Raw genomic sequence first — 17,906 nt, 5'->3', positions numbered from 1 at the left:
GGATCTCTCCAGTGAGATGCATGGTTACTCAGAAGAGATTGGTCTAACAATCCATATAAGAAAAACCAAGTGGATGAAGAATGCCTAGTGCCCAGATTATGACATGCAGTTGGGTGAGCAGCCCACTATGTTAATCCATCAATACATATCAAATAGCCAGGAATTGAACAGGAGGAAGAGAATAATGTGTCTATTCTTTGGGAAGGTATGTAGCAATCTCATGCTACCCTACTCAGAACTCCATGTTTTAAAATTTTTACCCAGTTATGTTATGGTTCTGCTGCTTCATGTATAGTGAGTGCCTCATGTGGCCCACTGCATCTAAGCAGGCTCCAGTCATGCTTCCCTTTACACTCTGGCCATCTTCTTGCTACCAGTTTCCTCTGCCCCTTAACCCTACCTTATCTCTTTCCAGTTCTGGTACCATAATCAATTCAATACTGTCACTGCTACTCAAAGGTGAATGCCAATCAACTTCTTTATGGCTCCACTCACCATCTCTGTAACTCTCTAAACCATAACACGCCTCCCTGGCTCCCACTCATCTATTTGCATTGTCTTGGCTCTTTAGAATATAAACACGTTAAGGCAGGTTCTTTCTTAGCATTTGTTTTTATATTCCCAGTGCTTAGTACAAGAGCTTGGCACATAGTAAGTATTCAATAAATGATTTTTCATTTGTTCCTGAAACAGCATAATGGCTGAAGAGTCAAAACCATGGGTGATCCTAAGGGCAATGGGGAGACATATGGTGGATGTGAATAGGCTATGCTATGTTACCAGGGCTGACCTGGGCTTAAGAAATGGCCCAAGATCCATCCTCAAGGATGTGTATGACTGGGAGCAAAGGTGATCTGGTCATGCAATAAGGATAAGAGATTAGAGAAGGGCAGCTTGAATATCCTTGAATGTTTGTCTTCTTGAGCTATCAAAGCCTCTAGCATGCCGACTATCTTCTACTCGGGATTTATGGGAAGTCACTGCCAAGTATCACACAGGAAAGGAAAGTCAGGAGGGGCTGTTATGCGCTTCAGCAGAGGGAATATCCACATCATGGCCATCTTAGATCTTAGAATTGAAGGATTCTGGTAAAAGCAGAGTCATTTGTATTTGTGCCTATTAAAACGTGTCCTGATAGATTTAACCTCTCATTCTAGTCCACTGAGATTCTTTCAAATCTGGGTTCTATTGTCCCTTGTATTCACCATCTCACTCAGCTTTGTGTCATTAACAGCTTTGAAAAACATACCAATGTAACTACAAGGTTACAGAATAGAGCTAGAAGGGACCATAGAGGCCATCTGGTCCAACTCCTCATTTTACAGGTGGGGAAACTGAGACCCAGAGAGTGTAAGTGACTTGTTCAAGGTCATAAAGCAATTAAATGTCTATGGGAGGATTTGAACCCAGGTCTTCCTGACTCCAAGTCCAGTATCCTATCTATTATACCATGCTGCCTCTAATGATGATGGAGCTTGGTTGATCTAGACCTGGGCCTTCCAAGGGGGCCATGGCACACCTGGAGCCTGATCTTGAAGGACAGCAAGTAGAAACAGGAGGTAGGGGGTCCCAATTTGAGCCCAACAAGGGAGACTCTGAACAGCCTGAGTCAGGAGCCAGTACCAAGGAGGAAGGCTACTGCACTGGGAATCAGGAATCTAGCTGTGTTGGGAAGTCAGTATGTATAAAACCAGAAACCAAATCAAAATGTCAAATAAAGCAGAGGATGCAAACTTTTTGAGAACTTTTTATGGTTTTGCATCTCCAGTGCCTTGCACAGTGCCCGAAACACAGTAGGTGCTTAATAAATATTTGTTGATTGGTTGATTGAGAGGTGCTTACAGCTGAGCTTAGGATGCAAGCTTCAGTATTGGTAGTGATGGCTAATTTGCATGCCCCAGCATCTTGATGGCTGCAACTCCTTCTTGTAAGTAGGAGCTGCCCCTGCTCTTCAATGTCTATATACCACTACACCTGGTGGTGATAGGGCCAAGAGAGTTCATGTGTTCGATAAAAACATTGAACAGGATAGAGTTGAGGAGAGAGTCCAGTGGTACTCCATTAGAGACCATTCTCCAGGTTAACACTTTTCAAGTATAATTGTTGAATCAGCTATGAAGTTACATGACTATAGAATCATCCAACTGTCTTGTGCACACATATGTCGCGTGGGACTTTAGAGAGTCGCTTCCCTCCTTATCTGTAAAGAAGAGATGATTTCTAAATATCCTTCCAGTACTAGGCTTATGAGTGAGCCCATGATCCTCTAAACTGATGGGGGTGGGGATGTGTAGAGGTGGAGGGTGGATTAGATTATCTTTAAAGTTCCTTCCAGTTCTAACCTTCTGAGAGTTCACTCTCCCTGTAGAGACTTTCTTCCAAGAAATTTTGCTGAAATTCACATAATGTATCTACAATATCCTAATTGTTGAAAAAAAAAAAAGGAAATGAGGCTAGTTTGGCCTAACCTACTTATCCATGCTGATTGTTGGAGTAGAGTAAGCCTGATTTGGAATCAAGGACCTGGGTTAGAATAATGGCTTTGCGAGGCCTAGCAGCATGACCTTGATCAAATTACTTTCCCTCTCTGAGCCTTTGTTTTTCATTTGTGAAGGATAGGGCTGGGGTGAGGTGACCCATCAGGTGTTTTCCAGCTCTAAGTCCTATGATCACCTTCTTACCTAAGTATCCACAAGCCAACTGATTAAAAATCCACTTTTAGAATTTTGCCAGTTATCAATATCAAAATCTACTTCACCTTGACCCTTTCTAAAATGGGACCAAAAAGAGATGTCTCGTGGTAATATCGCTCCAATTTTCCATGATTCTTCAGAGAAGGCAGACTGTAGACCAATGATCCCATCTACAAGTTCTTTCCATATTCTAGGATATCATAAGTCAGGAGACTTGAAACTCTGAATGGTTTTGTGTTTACTTGTATCTCCATACTTACTTTGGACTCCAACTTCTTAACTATGTCTGATCTAATCTTTCCAGTATGAAGAATATTCTTCTGGATGGAGACATTTTAGGAGTTGAGTAGTTCTGCCTTCTCTATTGTTTGCTAACATTACATCATCTACCTCTAAGCACTTGACCTGTTCTTTGTATAGCTTCACATTTAGATTTTAAAAATCCTTTTTCTGGTTGTCCTTAACACTATCCACAAATCTTAGCTCATGCTAGACTTGACCCTTTCCAACACTTTTTTTTGTGAGTAGGTGGCATTCTTTTGTACTCTTCCTCAGTTATATGCCACAGTTTCCATTTTTGTCTGCATCCTTTAAAAAAACTCAGCTCATCTGAGAGCTCCCTGTGCAGCCACACTTGTTTTTATACATGACACTCTCTCTATTCCTTCTCATACAATTTTTTGACTATATTGTTCATAATTTCATTTTCTGAACCTACAACGTCTCCCCATTTTCCTACAAGAGAAAGTACACATTTATTTGCTTGGTATCCAAAGCCCTCCACAATCTGGATCTCTACAATCTACCCAATCTTATCTCTCCTGGCTCTCCACTGCTTTAGCTAGGTCAGATTCCTCACTCTCTCCCAAACTCACCATGCACCTTTCTACCTCCTTGCCTTTGCTCATTCTTTGTTCTTGGAATGCTCTCCTCTCTCTCTCCAATTATCTCAATGTTACCCATCCTTAATAAAAAAAAAAATCTAGCATTTCTATGCCACTTTTAAGGTTTGCAAAGTGTTTTTTACATATTATCTCATTTAATACTCACAACAACCCTGAGAAGTAGGTGCCATTTCACCCCCCTATTCCAGATGAGAAAACTGAGGCTGAAAGAGTTTAAGTGACTTACCAAGGTCATATAACTAGTATATGTCTCAGGTAGTACTTGAACTCATGTCTTCCTGACTCTGTGTCCAGCATTCTATCAAGTGTACCACCTGGCTGCCCCTCATCCTTCAAAGCCCCTACCTTCATCATACCTCTATTAAGGAATCATCCCTGAGCATGCCAAGCATGATGCTCTCTCTCCCTTCTCTGACCTCTTCTAGATCTTAGTGTCTATAAATCTCATTTGGTCTTTACCATATCCTGTTATTAATTACTCTTTGACTATATATGTATAGAAGTCTTGTCCTGAGACCAGCTGAGCAGAGGGAGTCTATCTTCTTCCCCAGCCTCCTTCACAATGGTACAGCAAAGACTTGTGGGATGAGGCAATGCTGAGTTTCCATCAGGGTCATCCATGGTATAATCTCAATCATTGCAATAACTCTCCATGGCAGTCTTCTTTCAATGTGTCACCATGGTGAGGAGGCAGCTCTGGGTTCTTGAAGACTACGTAAGCAGAACACAAGCCTTGATAGGTTCTCGCACAGTGGAAAGGCTTCAAGTTCAGGCCTGGAAATGACCTCTGTGTTTGTTTCCTGAGGGCCAGACCAGCTAAGTGCAAAGATCTCCTCAACAAGATGATGGTTTTCTTTTTTAAATATGGAAACTCATGAATACTGGCTACTAAGGTATGGAAGGGTTGCAATCTGCAACCAATGAAGGGGAAACAATCATTTATTAAGCACCTACTATATGCCAGGCTCTGTGCCAAGCACTTTACAAATATCTCATTGATCCCCACAACAACACTGGGAAGTAGGTGTTATTATTATCCACATTTTACAATGTAGGAAACTGAGGCAGACAAAGGTTAAGTGACTTGTCTGGGGTCACAAAGCTAGTAAGTATATGAAGCCAGATTTGCACTCAGGTCTTCCCAACTCAAGGTCCAGCACTCTATCCACTGAGCCACCCACCTTGATGAAATCATGGATCCTTGAAACCTTGAAGAAATGGAACCTATATTTTGAAACAGCCCAGGTTCTTTCTCCTGCAATCTCCCCAGCTCTCAAAGCACCAGAGAAAAGCAAAAAACAGGGGCTGGGTATTGCGTAAAGTTGAGTACTATCCTGCTGTATTTAAAAACAGTTTTTTAAAAAAAACCAGTCAATCTACATCAGTGACCCCAAAAACCCAGTATGAGTATGGGGTCTGCTGTGTACTATAAAATGAGGACTGTTAAATAGGAACCCTCCTACTCTCCTGGGCATCAATGGGCTGGAATTGGCAGCTTTTGAAGCTTCAGGGATTCCAGGAGAGTCCAAACAAGAGAAGAGGACAGAGATGCTGAGAGGAGACTCCAGGTGTATGAGGTGCTGGTGGAGGGATGGAGAAGGGCAGATGATGAGCAGTGGTGAGCCCTGAGAGACTATACAATAACTCCTGCCTCAATGGGGAGAGGAAAGGGAGAGGTTTCAGACCCTCACCAGAGTGACAAAGTATCTTTTTTGTTTCCAATTCTATTCAGTCAATATACTATAATCTTTCATACAAATGTATATTCCTAATGCAAAGTTAATAAGATGTTAATGAGAGCTGAGACTAATTTGATAAATTCATGAAATATTGTCTGATAGTCTTTGAACTTTTAACTACAGATTAAACAAGGTGAGATAAAACCGGGGCAGCACTAAGGACCTAGTTGCTGTTTGGAAGATACAAGTTGGTGATTTCTTGTATGGCCAAGACGCAGAAGAAGGTCTGGGCTCAGAGTTAGAGATTATGCTCTGAATAGATATTCTAGCCAAGCCCCTAGGAGGCAAGTGGGCCTGATTTGCTCACTCACCTGTCTTTTTACTCTTTGAGCTCATATAAGGCAGGTCACCCTTACGATGAAAACAATAACACACTCCTTCCTGGTTTCCCTCAATCAAGGCCCTAGTGGGGGCTACCTCTCCCTGCCAGCCCCCCCCGGCTCAGCTGTGGGTCCTTACCTGCTAGGGTACCAGTGGCTGCTGAGACCCCAAAGAAGCCTCCAGGGGGCAGAAGAAGGGGCCCCACTTCAGTGCAGACTTCATCTATTGCTCCCTGGTTGGTGAGGGCATTGTTCACAGATACCTGTGTGGGGTAGATAAGCAATAGAGAAGACCTTTCTGTAGGTCTTTGCTAGTACTTGGTACCTCACTAACTTGGTGGCATGTGAGAAACCTCACTGAGGTCCACGTGCCCGTGTATGACTTGGCCAGCATGCCTGCAGTCAATATTCAGAAGCATAAGCATGAACACAAGGTATGCTGGGTGTGTTCAGGCACACAAAAATATTGGCATTTTGTGTCTCATTTTCAAAGCTTTGTATTTTAAAAGTAAAATTTAGTTGTTGATATCAAAATTGAGTTTAGCTATGTTTTTTTGCTTCTTTAGTTTATTTGATAAATAAAAATAATGTCTTGTATGACTGAATATTCAATAGATGTTCTCCTGCAAAAAAAAAAAATTCCTTGGGTGCATATACCAATGAAACATGTTGTCCCTAGATGTAAGGATGTAATACAATGCTGAGATTGAGGTCAGAAGATCTGGCATCTGTCACTTGCTTGTGACTTTGGGAAAATACCTTCATTTGTTTTCTCATCTTGTAGTACATCCCCTAATGAGAGTTGTTCTGAGGAACCAAGTAGATAATGTGTACAAATAATAATAATAATAATAATAATAATAATAATAATGATAATTTACATGTCTTTAAGGTTTGTCCAGTATCATATGCTTCACCTGGTTGTTGCAGGGCCTTCCCTCCATGGATACAGATTATGTTCCCTTCCATAACTAATTCAGTAAAAGGTCTTAAAGAGTGGCTATTACTGAAAAAACTGAAGCTGAGCTCTGGCTCTGCCATTCACACCTATGTGAGTTTGGGCAAATCACTCAACCTCTCTGGGCCTCCTATTTCTTATCTGTAAAATGAAGTGGTTGGATCAGATGGTCCTTCCAGCTCGACATCTAAGATCTTATAAAACAGAAGATGAGCTGCTCTGAATTTAGCTAATCTGGTCCTCAAACAACCCAACATGCAGGTGATCACTGGGCCATCTTCTGGCTTGGCCAGATCTTCCTGAGCTTTCACTCTGAGACACAGCCTTCGAGGACCCTGGTACTGTCATCTCTGTATCCCAAGGAAGAGAAGCTTACACTTGGAACACTAAGAAAGTGTGAACTGGACCTAGAGAAGTACGACCTAAGAGTGTTGGGTGTGACCACCCCCTTGATGCTCAGTTTGCCAGAGGCATTAGCTAGCACAGCACATCTGCGCTCTGTGGTGTCAACATGATCACACATGCCTCCCTCTCCCATCTAAGGAGCCTGATAGATTTTAGTTGGTGCAGGAGGGTGGAGGCCCACGTGCTGATGGGAGTGGCGAAATGACCCAGTAGAGTAAGCCCTACTCCAGGGTTACTCACCCGAAGCTTCTGATCCCAGTAGGTGATTCTAGCTCTGAATGGGTATAGATGGTTCCGGAAATCCCGAAGACACGAGCCCAGTACCTGGCCCCCTCCATCCCTGGAAGACATTCACTCATGCACAGGTCTGATCATGTTATTCCTCTCCTTAAACCTGTTAAGTTACTCTCTATCGCTTATCAATTAAATGTCAAACTATCTAGCCTGGCATTCAAAGCCCACGTAATCTACCTATGTTCCAACAAACTGGACTACTCAGTGTTCCCTGATTTCTCACCCTGGCTGTCTATCTCCACAGTCTCCCATATGAGAACATCTTGACCCGTTTAAAATCCTTCCCTTTCTTCTAGGTCTACCTTGAAGGTGTCACCTCCTCTATGAAGCCTTCCCAGATTTACTCATGTAGAAGTGAACCTTCTCAAATCCTTTAGGATTCTCTGTTTGGCCTTTGCTTTGCGCTCAGTCCAGTTCTAACTTGTGTCCCGTTTTTCTGTGTACATGGATGTGTATTATAACTAAGACATGATCCCCACTCATATGGAGTTTAGGCTACATTTATATTTTCTTAGATGAGGGATGGGAAAGCTGCAGTCTCAAGGTCACATGTAGCCCTCTAGGTCCTCAAGCGTGGTCCTTTGATGAATCCAAACTTCACAGAACAAATCTTTTTATTAAGGGGATTTGTTCTGTGAAGTTTGGATTCAGTCAAAGGGTCACACTTGTGGACCTAGAGGGCCACATGTGGCCTTGAGGCCGCAGGTCCCCACCCCTGTCTTAGACCCAGACAGATCCTCTGTGAAGGATTTATGGAAAGACATGGACAGTAACAGTCCAGGATGAGAAGGCATAGAGGGATTGCTGTCTGTATAAGCGGAGGGAAGACTCTCACTGATAAAATAGAAGATCCACTAGGGCATCAAAGGATATTTGATGCCCCCACTAGATTGAACTTCAGGGGGACAGGAGCCACATCTTAGTTCTCCTTCTATTTCTCTAACACTGACACCCTATTCTATATACTTGTTCAGTCATTCAATTGTGTCTGACTCTTCATGAGCCCATGGACCACAGCACACCAGGACTGTCCACGGACTTTTCTTAGCAAAGATACTGGAGCTGTTCACCATTTCCTTCTCCAGTGGATTAAGGCAAACAGAGGTTAGGTGACTTGTCCAGGATCACATAGCTGGTAAGTGTCTGAGGCCAGACTTGAACTCAGGTCTTCATGACTCCAAACCCAGCTCTCTAACCACTGAGCCATCTAGCTACCTCCATTCTATACAGAGTAGGAATTCAATAAATATTTATTGAATTGATAACAAGTTTCTTCCTTCCTTACACAATAATTCAGTAAGCAACTTATCATCATAGGTAATAGACTCAGAACTAGGAAGGACCTCAGGTCATCTAGTCCAACACCCTCATTTTACAGATAAGGAAACTGAGGCACAGAAAGGTTTAGTGACTTTCCCAAGGTCACACAGGCAGTAAGGGGTCAGAAGTAGGATTCAAACCCAGAATCCTGGTGCCTGAGTACAACCTTGTCAAGGAAGTGAGGGGGCTCCACCAGTGAGCTTCATCCTGTTCCTTCTCAGGGCTGGGGGGGAGATGAGAGGGCAGACCCTTACCTGAGGTGGTCATATGGAATTTGTCCATCATTTACCAAAACCTGGATGGCAGGGTTGTTCTTCTGTGGGAAGAACAAGTGAGGTGATTGGCTGAGCCCTCCAATGCCCCAGCAGCACTGTGGATGGACCAGAGCACAGGGTCTGTAGCACAACTCACCTGGTCATCATTGTCATAAGAGTCAAAGAGGATCCCGACGCCATCCCAGAAAGCAGGGCCACCTAGGGTTGGACCAGTCTGGCCTCTGTCCCGGATATACCACACTGCCTACGGGTACCAACAGCCCAGTCAGACGTCCCTGGCATCTGGCAGCCTCTAGTAGCTAGCCTCGGGCCAAGGTGGCTAGCCCTATTCCAGTCAGCTATGTGGAGCTTTATAGTTGGAGTGCACGATTCCTGAGGGCCTCCACCCTGGGGATCCCTACCTGGCCAGCCTCAGCCCTCCCCCATTCCTGGCAGCTGCTCTTGATCCTCTTTTGCAAACTGTAGCTACTTCTAAAGGGAGATGCAGCTGTCCCTACCAACCTAGGGAGAACAGGAGCTCCTCAGACAAGAGAGGGCCCCCTGGAACGGACAGAGGGCTGGCTGCTTACCATCCCTTCAGCTCCCAGGCTGCTCAGCCCAGATACATGGAAAGCCACTTCCACCTCCCAGCTGGGAAAGGGGACGGCAGTTTGGGTCCACATGGCTCCACTCCTGTTCCTCATGGATGGGGCCAGCCTCACCTCCCCTAGTCCGGGAATGGCATCTGTAGGTATTCAGGGATTACTCAGATATGGGCCATCCTTCTTCCTCAAGGCAGCTGCCTCCTGGGATCTCTGCACACTGCCTAACAAAGGCATATCATTCATTCATTCATTTGCTCAGTAATTCATTACATGAGCCATTCATTCACTACTTCATTCATTCACTTCATTAATTCATTTATTCACTGGTTAATTCATATATTCACTCATTCATTCACTTAATAATTCATATTATTCATTCATTCATTTATTTATTTATTCATTCATTCATTCATTCATTCATTTCATTCATTATTAGTTGAGGGCTTCCAGTGTGCCTAGCCTTGTGCCAAATGTTATGGGGGGAGACAAGAGAATCACTGAATTTCAGAGTTGGAAGGGAGCCCAGAGGCCATCCAGCCCAACTCACACCTGACCAAACATCACTTTACCACAACACTCAGCCATGTGATCATTTACCTGGAGTGACAGGGGCCCCTGAGGACAATGAATCTTATCCCATTCACATCCCAGGGAGATGAATGCCCAAAGTCAGTCAAAAGCACCTACCTTCTAGGGTTGTTGTGAGGATTAAAACATTAATACAGTCAAACACATGTAAATGTGTCAACTTATGTAAATGTATTAACATAAGTAAAGTGTTTTGCATTACACAAATCCTAGTTATCGTTATTGTTGTTTCTAATTAAATCCCTACTACGTGCCAGGCACAGTGCTAGGGGCTGGAGGTACAAAGACAAAAATGAAATAGTTTCTGCCTTTCAGGAATAATAACTACCTGAGCCAAATGGTGTGTCAGGCTTTGTCTGACAAGCTACAATGAAGGAGGTCCCTATTTTCTGAGACAGGCCAGGACACTTATGGATTAACTCCAAAGGGGAGGAAGTTTTGCCTTCCATGAAGTTTACACAAACCTCTTCACAATTCCCTCTCCCTCCCCCTAGTACCACCCTTTTAGAACAGGCAAAATGAATCGAATCCCTCTAACATATGATATAGCACCTCAGATCTGTAAAGCCAACTATCACTTGAGTCTTTGCTCCAGGCTAACTATTCCCTTTTCCTTAAGCTGATCCCCATAGGGTGTGAACTCATTCTTAATTGCTCTCTTCTGGACATACTCCAGCTCCTTAATGTTCCACCTAAAATACAATATTCCCAAACTGAACATAATTCCCCAGATGTGATCTGATGAAGCCAAAACACTGCAATATTAGCTCTTCTTCATTCCTAGATGTTCTATCTCTCTTAATGAAGCTTAAGATTGCATTCACTTTCTTGACCTCCATATTGTATTGTTGACTCAAATTGGCTTGCAGTCCACTAAAACTGCCACGTATTTTCTCTTTTTGGGGGGATTAACTGGTGTCCATCCACTCCTTCCCTATCTTTCACTTGTGACATTGATTTTTTGAACCAAGGGTAAAAATTTACATTTATTAGATTCGGCCCAGTTATAGCCTGTCAAGATCTTCCTGAATCCTGGTCCTGTCACCCAGCGTGTTAATCCCCCCCTCCCAGTCATAGCATCTATCCCTTTATCTCAGTCACTTCCTTCTAACTTCTCATCCATACAGTCATCAAATTGCTTTTTGTAAAATAGAAAATTTGACTATGTCATTTCCTTACACAAAACTGTTCAGTGGCTCCCTACTGTTTCAAGGATGAAATAGAAAATCATTAGTCTGCCATTCAAAGTTCTTCACCATCTCCTTCCCACTTGCCTTATACTTGGCTACCTTCCCTTCATACACCTTATATTCCAGTCAAACTGCCTATGAGTATACATTTCATTTCTTGCCTCTGTGACTGCTCTGGCACTTGTCCATAACCGGAAGGCAGGCCCTCTTCATCTCTGCCTTGGAGAATCCCAACTTTCTCCAAAGACTATCTCAGGTACCACCTCCTATTCAAGGCCTTTCCTGACCTTGTTACTCTCTTAAGTTATTACTGCTTTCTCTTGTTTACTCTTCTCTGTACATCTGTATATCCTCTTGGCAGAACATAAGTTCCTTGAGGTTAGGGATTGTTTTGGACCCACTTTGTGTCTAGCACAGAACCCTGCATATAGTTTGTCATTGTTCAGTTGTTTTCAGTCGTGATCTCATTTGGGGTTTTCTTGGCAAAGATACTCCATCTCATTTTACAGATGAGGAAACTGAGGCAAACAGGGTTAAATGGCGTGCCTAGAGTCACACAGCTAGTAAGTATCTGAGGCCAGATTTCAACTCAGGTCTTCCTGACTCCAGGCCTGGCGCTCTATCCACTGTGGCACCTAGCTGACCATAGTTGCCTATTGTTGGTGATAAATAAAAATTTCATTGTTTGATATAATTGATTAAAATGTTAAACTGCATAAAATTAAGCACAGATTCCTTGGTCACTCCATTGAAGACCTCCTTCCAAGTCGACACTGAACCATTAATGACTGTTCTTTGACTCCAACCATTCAACCAATTCCAAATCTGTCTAATTATACTGTCACTTAGGCCACAAATCTCCATCTTTTCTTCAAGAAGAACATGAGAGACTTTGACAAATGTTTTACTAACCAGCATTACCCGGATCTACCAGTTTAGCAACCATGTCAAAGAAAAAAAAAAGAGTCTGGAATGAGCTGCTCTCGATGAAATGGTGCTAGTACTTTGTAATCACTGCTTCCTTCCCGAGATGTGCACCATCCATCTCTTTAATAATATGTTCTGAGATTTTGCTAAGAATCAAAATCAAGCTCCCTTGCCAAGCTCCACTTTGCAGATTACATCTTCTTCCCCTTTTTGAAAATCATGCCAACAGTTGCCCTCCCATCCTCCATGATTTTTCAGAGTTCATTAGCAGTGGCTCAGCCATTCATTACATCTTCCCATTCATTCAGCACCCTGGGGACATAGTTCACTTGGACCAGGTGACTTCAAGGGCAGCTAAACGCTTCCTTACTCATGCCTTACTTATCTTGGGTATCAATGTCCGATCAGCCATTTTTACTCTTATGCTTTCCTGTTCAAGGGTCGTTCTCCCTGTCTCAGAAAACAGGCAAGATAAATCAAATTGGGCAGCTTCACCACTTCGCCATCATCAGTCACTGTCATCCCCTATTCCCCAAGCAGTGGGTCTCTCCTTTTTGTTTTTCCTCTTTCCTCAACAGAGCTTGAAAAACTCCTATTTGGTTATTATTCATTGGTTTCCTTGCCACTCTCAGCTTATTCACATCCCTAGTTCTCTTGAGATGATTCTTACATCACCCCATCGCACCTCTGAATTCACCAGGAGTTACCTGGCCTTGCTTCTATTTTGTGTACATGCCTTAAAAAACTAAAAACTGGTTAGTGAGCATTCTGTACATCGATGTTCTCTGCAGGCAACGTCCCTATTCCCTCCCCATAAGGATGGTTTTTGTATGTTTCTTTTGATTCTGATCTTTAAGACCTCATCCCTCCCCTAGAAAGGAAGTCAACCTTGCCTTTCTCTGGAACCTTCCAAGTCTCTTCCACCATCGAGGGTTCATCTTTACTCCCCTATCATAGCTTCTAAGATGAAGTACTCATTTTCTCCTTAAAATTTCCATCTATTTCCACCCCAGACACCAACTCCTCTGTGTTGGTAACAATCAGATCCAGGATAGAATTTCCCCCTTGTTGGTTCTGGCGCCTTTTGAAGGATGAAAGTATCATTAAGGCAAGAAAGGATTAACTGTTCTGCTCTTGGCAGAAAGTGCTCCAGCAGATGTCTGGAAATTGAAGCCCCCTGCCCAAAGACACAATTCCAGCTCTTGGGGAAGTCACAGCATAATTAGAGAGACAAGACTTATACATGAAATAATGAGGGCAGATCAGGGCTGGGAGGGACCTCAGAGGCCATGTATTCCCAGCCCCTTTTACAGATGAGAAAATCTGAGGCTGAGAAAGGGTAAGTGTCTTTGTCCAGAATCACATAAGGTAGCGGTTCAGACTTGAAGGACTCAGCAGGTCAAAGGAGGAAGGGAACACCTTTGGCCGGGCACAGGAGACAGTCAAGGGGGACTTAGTGGAAGGGCCTTGAAGGGTGGGTAGATTTTCAGGAAGGAGAGAGGAGGAAAAACAGTCTCGCTCTGGGGAAACAGCTTGAGCAAAGATTTAGGGGTACGAGTAAGACAGGAACTTATTGAGCTAAACTTCTTTGTCAGTTACTGTCACTGTGGTAGACGCTGGGAATGCAGCAGCAACAATTAAACAATCTCTCCCCTCCAGGAGTTTATGCTATATTGGGAGGAAAGAATACGTTGAGCAGATACAAATTACATGCAGTGAATACAAAAGAGATTTTTTTTTTTGCGGGGGAAGGGGTTGGAGCACAAGATCGCTAACAATTGGGAGAATCAGAAAAGGTCTCCTTGTAGGAGGTGACAGCTGAGTTGTGCTTTGAAGGAGACTAAGGATTCTAGGAGGCAGAGGTGAAAAGGGAGAGCGTTACAGGCACAGAGGACAAAGGCCCAGAGGTAGGAGATTGAGTGTAATGTATAGATAGGGTCAGGATGTAAGCTAGTTTGGCTGGAATGTAGTGTGAGAGCAGGAGTAATGCAAGCCCAACCTGAAAATATAGGTTGGAGTTGGACTGTGAAAGGCTTTAAATGTCAAACAGAGATTTATATTTCATCCTAGAGAGAACAGGAAACAACTGAAGCTTCTTGAGCAGGAAGTATGATCAGAACTGCACTTTAGGAATATACATTTTGCAAACAGATTGGAGGAAGACCAATTAGGGTGCTACTGTAATAATCCTAGTGAGTGGTGACAAGTATCTGATCTGGGGAGGTGGCGGTGTGAATGGAGAAAAGGAGATGGGAAGAGGAGAGGTGGGAGAGATAGAATCAGTAGGATTAGGTATCTGATGGGTTGGGGAGAAGTGGGGAAGAGTGGGGAAGAATGGAGAACTCTGAGGAATGAGGCAGCAGTGAAGTGCAGTCAGGACATGTCGAAGAGACCTCGGGGGAAGGAGCATGCTGGGCTGGGACGCAGGACACCTGGATTGGATTTCTTTTGTTTTGCCATAAGCCCCTTAGGATTTCTGGACCACATTTTCTTCTTTTACCTGAAGAGTGGGAGTGAGCCTTTCCTGGGAGGAGAAACTAAGGCAGATGGGGGTGCATGATCAGCTTTAGGGTCTCTGGGAGACAGAGATATGTGCATCACCTGTCACAGCAGGATGAGATGAGAGCTTCCTCATTTTACAAAGAAAGAAGTCAAGGTTCCTAGAGGGGAAGTTATCTGCCTAGAGATGCAACGCCAATTTCAGGACAGGCCCAGGGCTGGAAAATAAGCAGCTTCTGCAGTGCTCTCCAGTCTACTCCTGCACTGTCTGAGCTGTTAATTCATGTCACTTCACTACTGAAAAACCATGCCCGTCAAACAAAGTACAAACGCCTGACTGTAGTATTCGAGGCCCTTCACAATTTGGCTCCAACCTAGGACGGAGCTTCATCTCACATATCTCAAATATCTGACCTCGGAGCCAAACATCCTGTTCTTATCCACTTGTGTCTCATTCTCCATTCCTTTTCAGACACTCCCCTGCCCCACCTGCCATATCTAAGGTGTGCTACCTGTCCCATCTTTCTTCTGAAGCCCAACTCTGCTGACAGATCCTCGGCAAGGGTGTTCTCCCTCTCCTAGGTTTCCTTCTTGTGACTTGCTTGGCTCTCTCCTCTGAATTTATCTCTCAGGGCAGCAGTTCTCAAAGTGGGGTCCCCAAGATCTTTCAAGGCTCCACAAGATCAAAAACTATTTTCTCAATTATATTAACACGTTATTTGCCTCTTTTCCAACTGCATATCCACGTGAAGCTCGATTTCTTCACATACTTTAATCAAAACAACCCCTTGTGAGGGGTAAAATTCACAGTAGATCCTGGTTACTTATACCTATACATGGCTTTCATACCTTTTGTTTTTCTTTAGTTACTGTTTGTTGCTAAAGAAGAAAAGGCTAGGGCCAGGCTGGCCAAGATCAGGGTGCTGGGGTCACCAAGCTGAAGCTTGGCCCATTCAGAATTCCAAATTGGGAAAGGAGCTGCCAGCCCAACCACAGCCCATCCTTCCGCTGATCCCCCCTGCCCCCAGCCATGTGCCAGCCTGGAAAATGGCACAAGTCCCAGGTCTCTGTCATTGTCTCCCCCCCCCCACACACACCCAAGTCCCTGCTGGCTCTTCCTGGAGATCCTATTAATCCCTGCATTTGCCCTTGGGAAAAGCTGCAGAGAAAGGGAAGGAATGTGGCATGGGGAAGGCTCTGAGCCAGTCTTCATTCTAGAGATGGGTAGAGCTGGCAGGAACTTGGAGACCCTCTAAGCTCACCTCTTCCTCTACTGAGGTCCAGAGAGAGGAAGCCAGAGCCAGAACCCGGGCCACTGGACTCCCAGCCCAATCAATCCATGGTGCCCTCTAGGCTTCCTGGAGCCTCCCCTGTCCTGTGGGATGGTCACAGGGCTGCCCCAGCCCCTCCCCCTAACCTCCGAAGAGGTCAGAGTCAATCCAAGATAGGGACAGCCATGGAAATCTGGTCCCACTCGACTATCCCCTACATTGGAGGGCACACAAAAAACCGAAGACTACATTCACATTGGTTGGAGGAAGGGAAGGGGAGCTGAGGAGGCAGGGCCACAACTTCTCCGGGCCTCAGTTTCTTCATTTGTAAAATGAGAGGGTCAGATTAAATGAATGACCTCTAAGGTCCCTTCCATTTCCCTCTCCCCTCAGGCGCCCTCCTTTGGGGTTCAGTGGGAGCAGGAAGGCACTAACCACCCAGAGGAAGTTCTACGCAGGTCTGCTCTCACCCCTGGCGAAGGACGAGGTTACTTTTGCAGTTGTGATTTTAGGGGCTCTGTGAAGGCCCTATCCCAGAATATACTCTCGCTCCCCAGCGCCTGCAATTCCCCCATTGGAGCTGCCTCCCTTCAAAGTCCACATCGTCTGCTCCATAGGCCTTACAAACCCTGCTGGGAGGAGGACTTAGTCCCACACACTTGACACCAGGGAGGAATTCTTGGATCTTGATCCAGCCTGGGGAGGAAGAACTCCAGAGAAGGCTGGGAGGGAGCACCCTAGGGGAAGAAGGTTGGCAGACACTTCTCCCTGACCTGTGTGCTAGGGAGGAAGAAGACAGGGCGGCTGAGACGGGAGATGGCGGCCAGAGACAAACGGGAATGAAATGGGGGACAAAGCTGCTGGGTCCCAGACCCCAGGGCCAGGAAGACAGCTGGGCTGCAAGATTTGGAGTCTTCCTTGCTTGGGGAAGCCAGGATTGGCAGGAGAGCAGGACTCTGGGCCCCTCCAGAGTCCTTTGGGGAGTCCGGGGAGCTGGGTCCCCCATAAACAACACTGAGGAAGGGCCTGGAGGTTAGAGAAGGTGGGGAGGCTGTCACTGGGAGAGGGCCAGGGCCCAGGCTTACAAAGTAGCTGAGTCCGGGGATAAGGCCACCCTAGAGAGTTCCCTATAACAAGAAGGGCCTGGGACGTAATGACCCCAGAAGTCTCCTCCAGGCCATGATGCTACAAACACCCACTCATCAAACCACAGTCCTCTCAGGCACCAGACTAGAGGAAATTGAGGTAGAGGGGTGGGGAGGGCAGAAGGGAAAGACACAGAAAGAAGGCTAAAAGGTGATATAGTACAGTGGGAAAAGCCCGGGACCTTGAATCAAGAGGCGGGTTTAAAACAGACTCTCCTGCATATGTGACCTTGGCCAAGTCTCTTAAAGTGTCTGGACATCAGTCTTTCTATCTAAAAAAAAGCTTCAAACTGTTAAATTATTCTCAAGTCCCTTAACAGCCTATGAATCTATGGGTGACATCGGGAAATGCCAAGTTGCAAAGGTAGAGGCAGGGGAAACAGAGGCTGAAGGAGAGAATGAGAATGTGATGTGGTCAGTTAGGTCTGCAGCTGGGCCCCAAGTCCACCGTGAGTCAGTGGTACAACCAAGACCCCATGGATGACCTCTAGCCTCTTCCCCATGTCCTTATTTACTGGTCAGATCACCTGGCTTTTGTAGAAGTCCAAAGGGGTAAAGTCTGGGCCTTGAACACCAAAGCCCAGATGGACAAAATTTGTTTCTGGTCCTACGGCACAGGCTGGCACTGCCAGGTAAAAAGTAGTCTTGGGATGGCCTCTGCCTGGGAACAACAACTCAATGACCACCCTCTCCCTTGGCAGCTCAAATCTTCTCTAACTCAGAATCAGAGCCCTTCAGAGGCAGAAAGGCACCTACATCCTCAGCGACTCCTGGGCTTAGGCATGAGAGAGGC

The 17,906-nt window shown here is 45.0% G+C and overlaps 1 protein-coding gene across 1 annotated transcript in view; it reads right to left on the bottom strand.

The window, feature by feature from the left end:
* Positions 1–17,906, bottom strand: part of LMAN1L (lectin, mannose binding 1 like) — a 39,285-nt gene that overhangs the window by 21,006 nt on the left and 373 nt on the right. Inside the window, exons 2-7 of the mRNA XM_078151597.1 lie at positions 9,479–9,633; positions 9,046–9,153; positions 8,889–8,947; positions 7,261–7,369; positions 5,797–5,920; positions 4,412–4,414 (exon numbers count right to left, since the gene is read on the bottom strand). Coding sequence (XP_078007723.1) covers positions 4,412–4,414; positions 5,797–5,920; positions 7,261–7,369; positions 8,889–8,947; positions 9,046–9,153; positions 9,479–9,633 — 558 coding nt within the window. The remainder of the gene's footprint in view (positions 1–4,411; positions 4,415–5,796; positions 5,921–7,260; positions 7,370–8,888; positions 8,948–9,045; positions 9,154–9,478; positions 9,634–17,906) is intronic.

This window comes from Phascolarctos cinereus, unplaced genomic scaffold (assembly GCF_003287225.1).
Source record: "Phascolarctos cinereus isolate Bilbo 61053 unplaced genomic scaffold, phaCin_HiC Scaffold_3;HRSCAF=262, whole genome shotgun sequence".
NCBI lineage: Eukaryota > Metazoa > Chordata > Mammalia > Diprotodontia > Phascolarctidae > Phascolarctos > Phascolarctos cinereus.
This window is presented reverse-complemented; position numbering and strand designations above follow the sequence as displayed.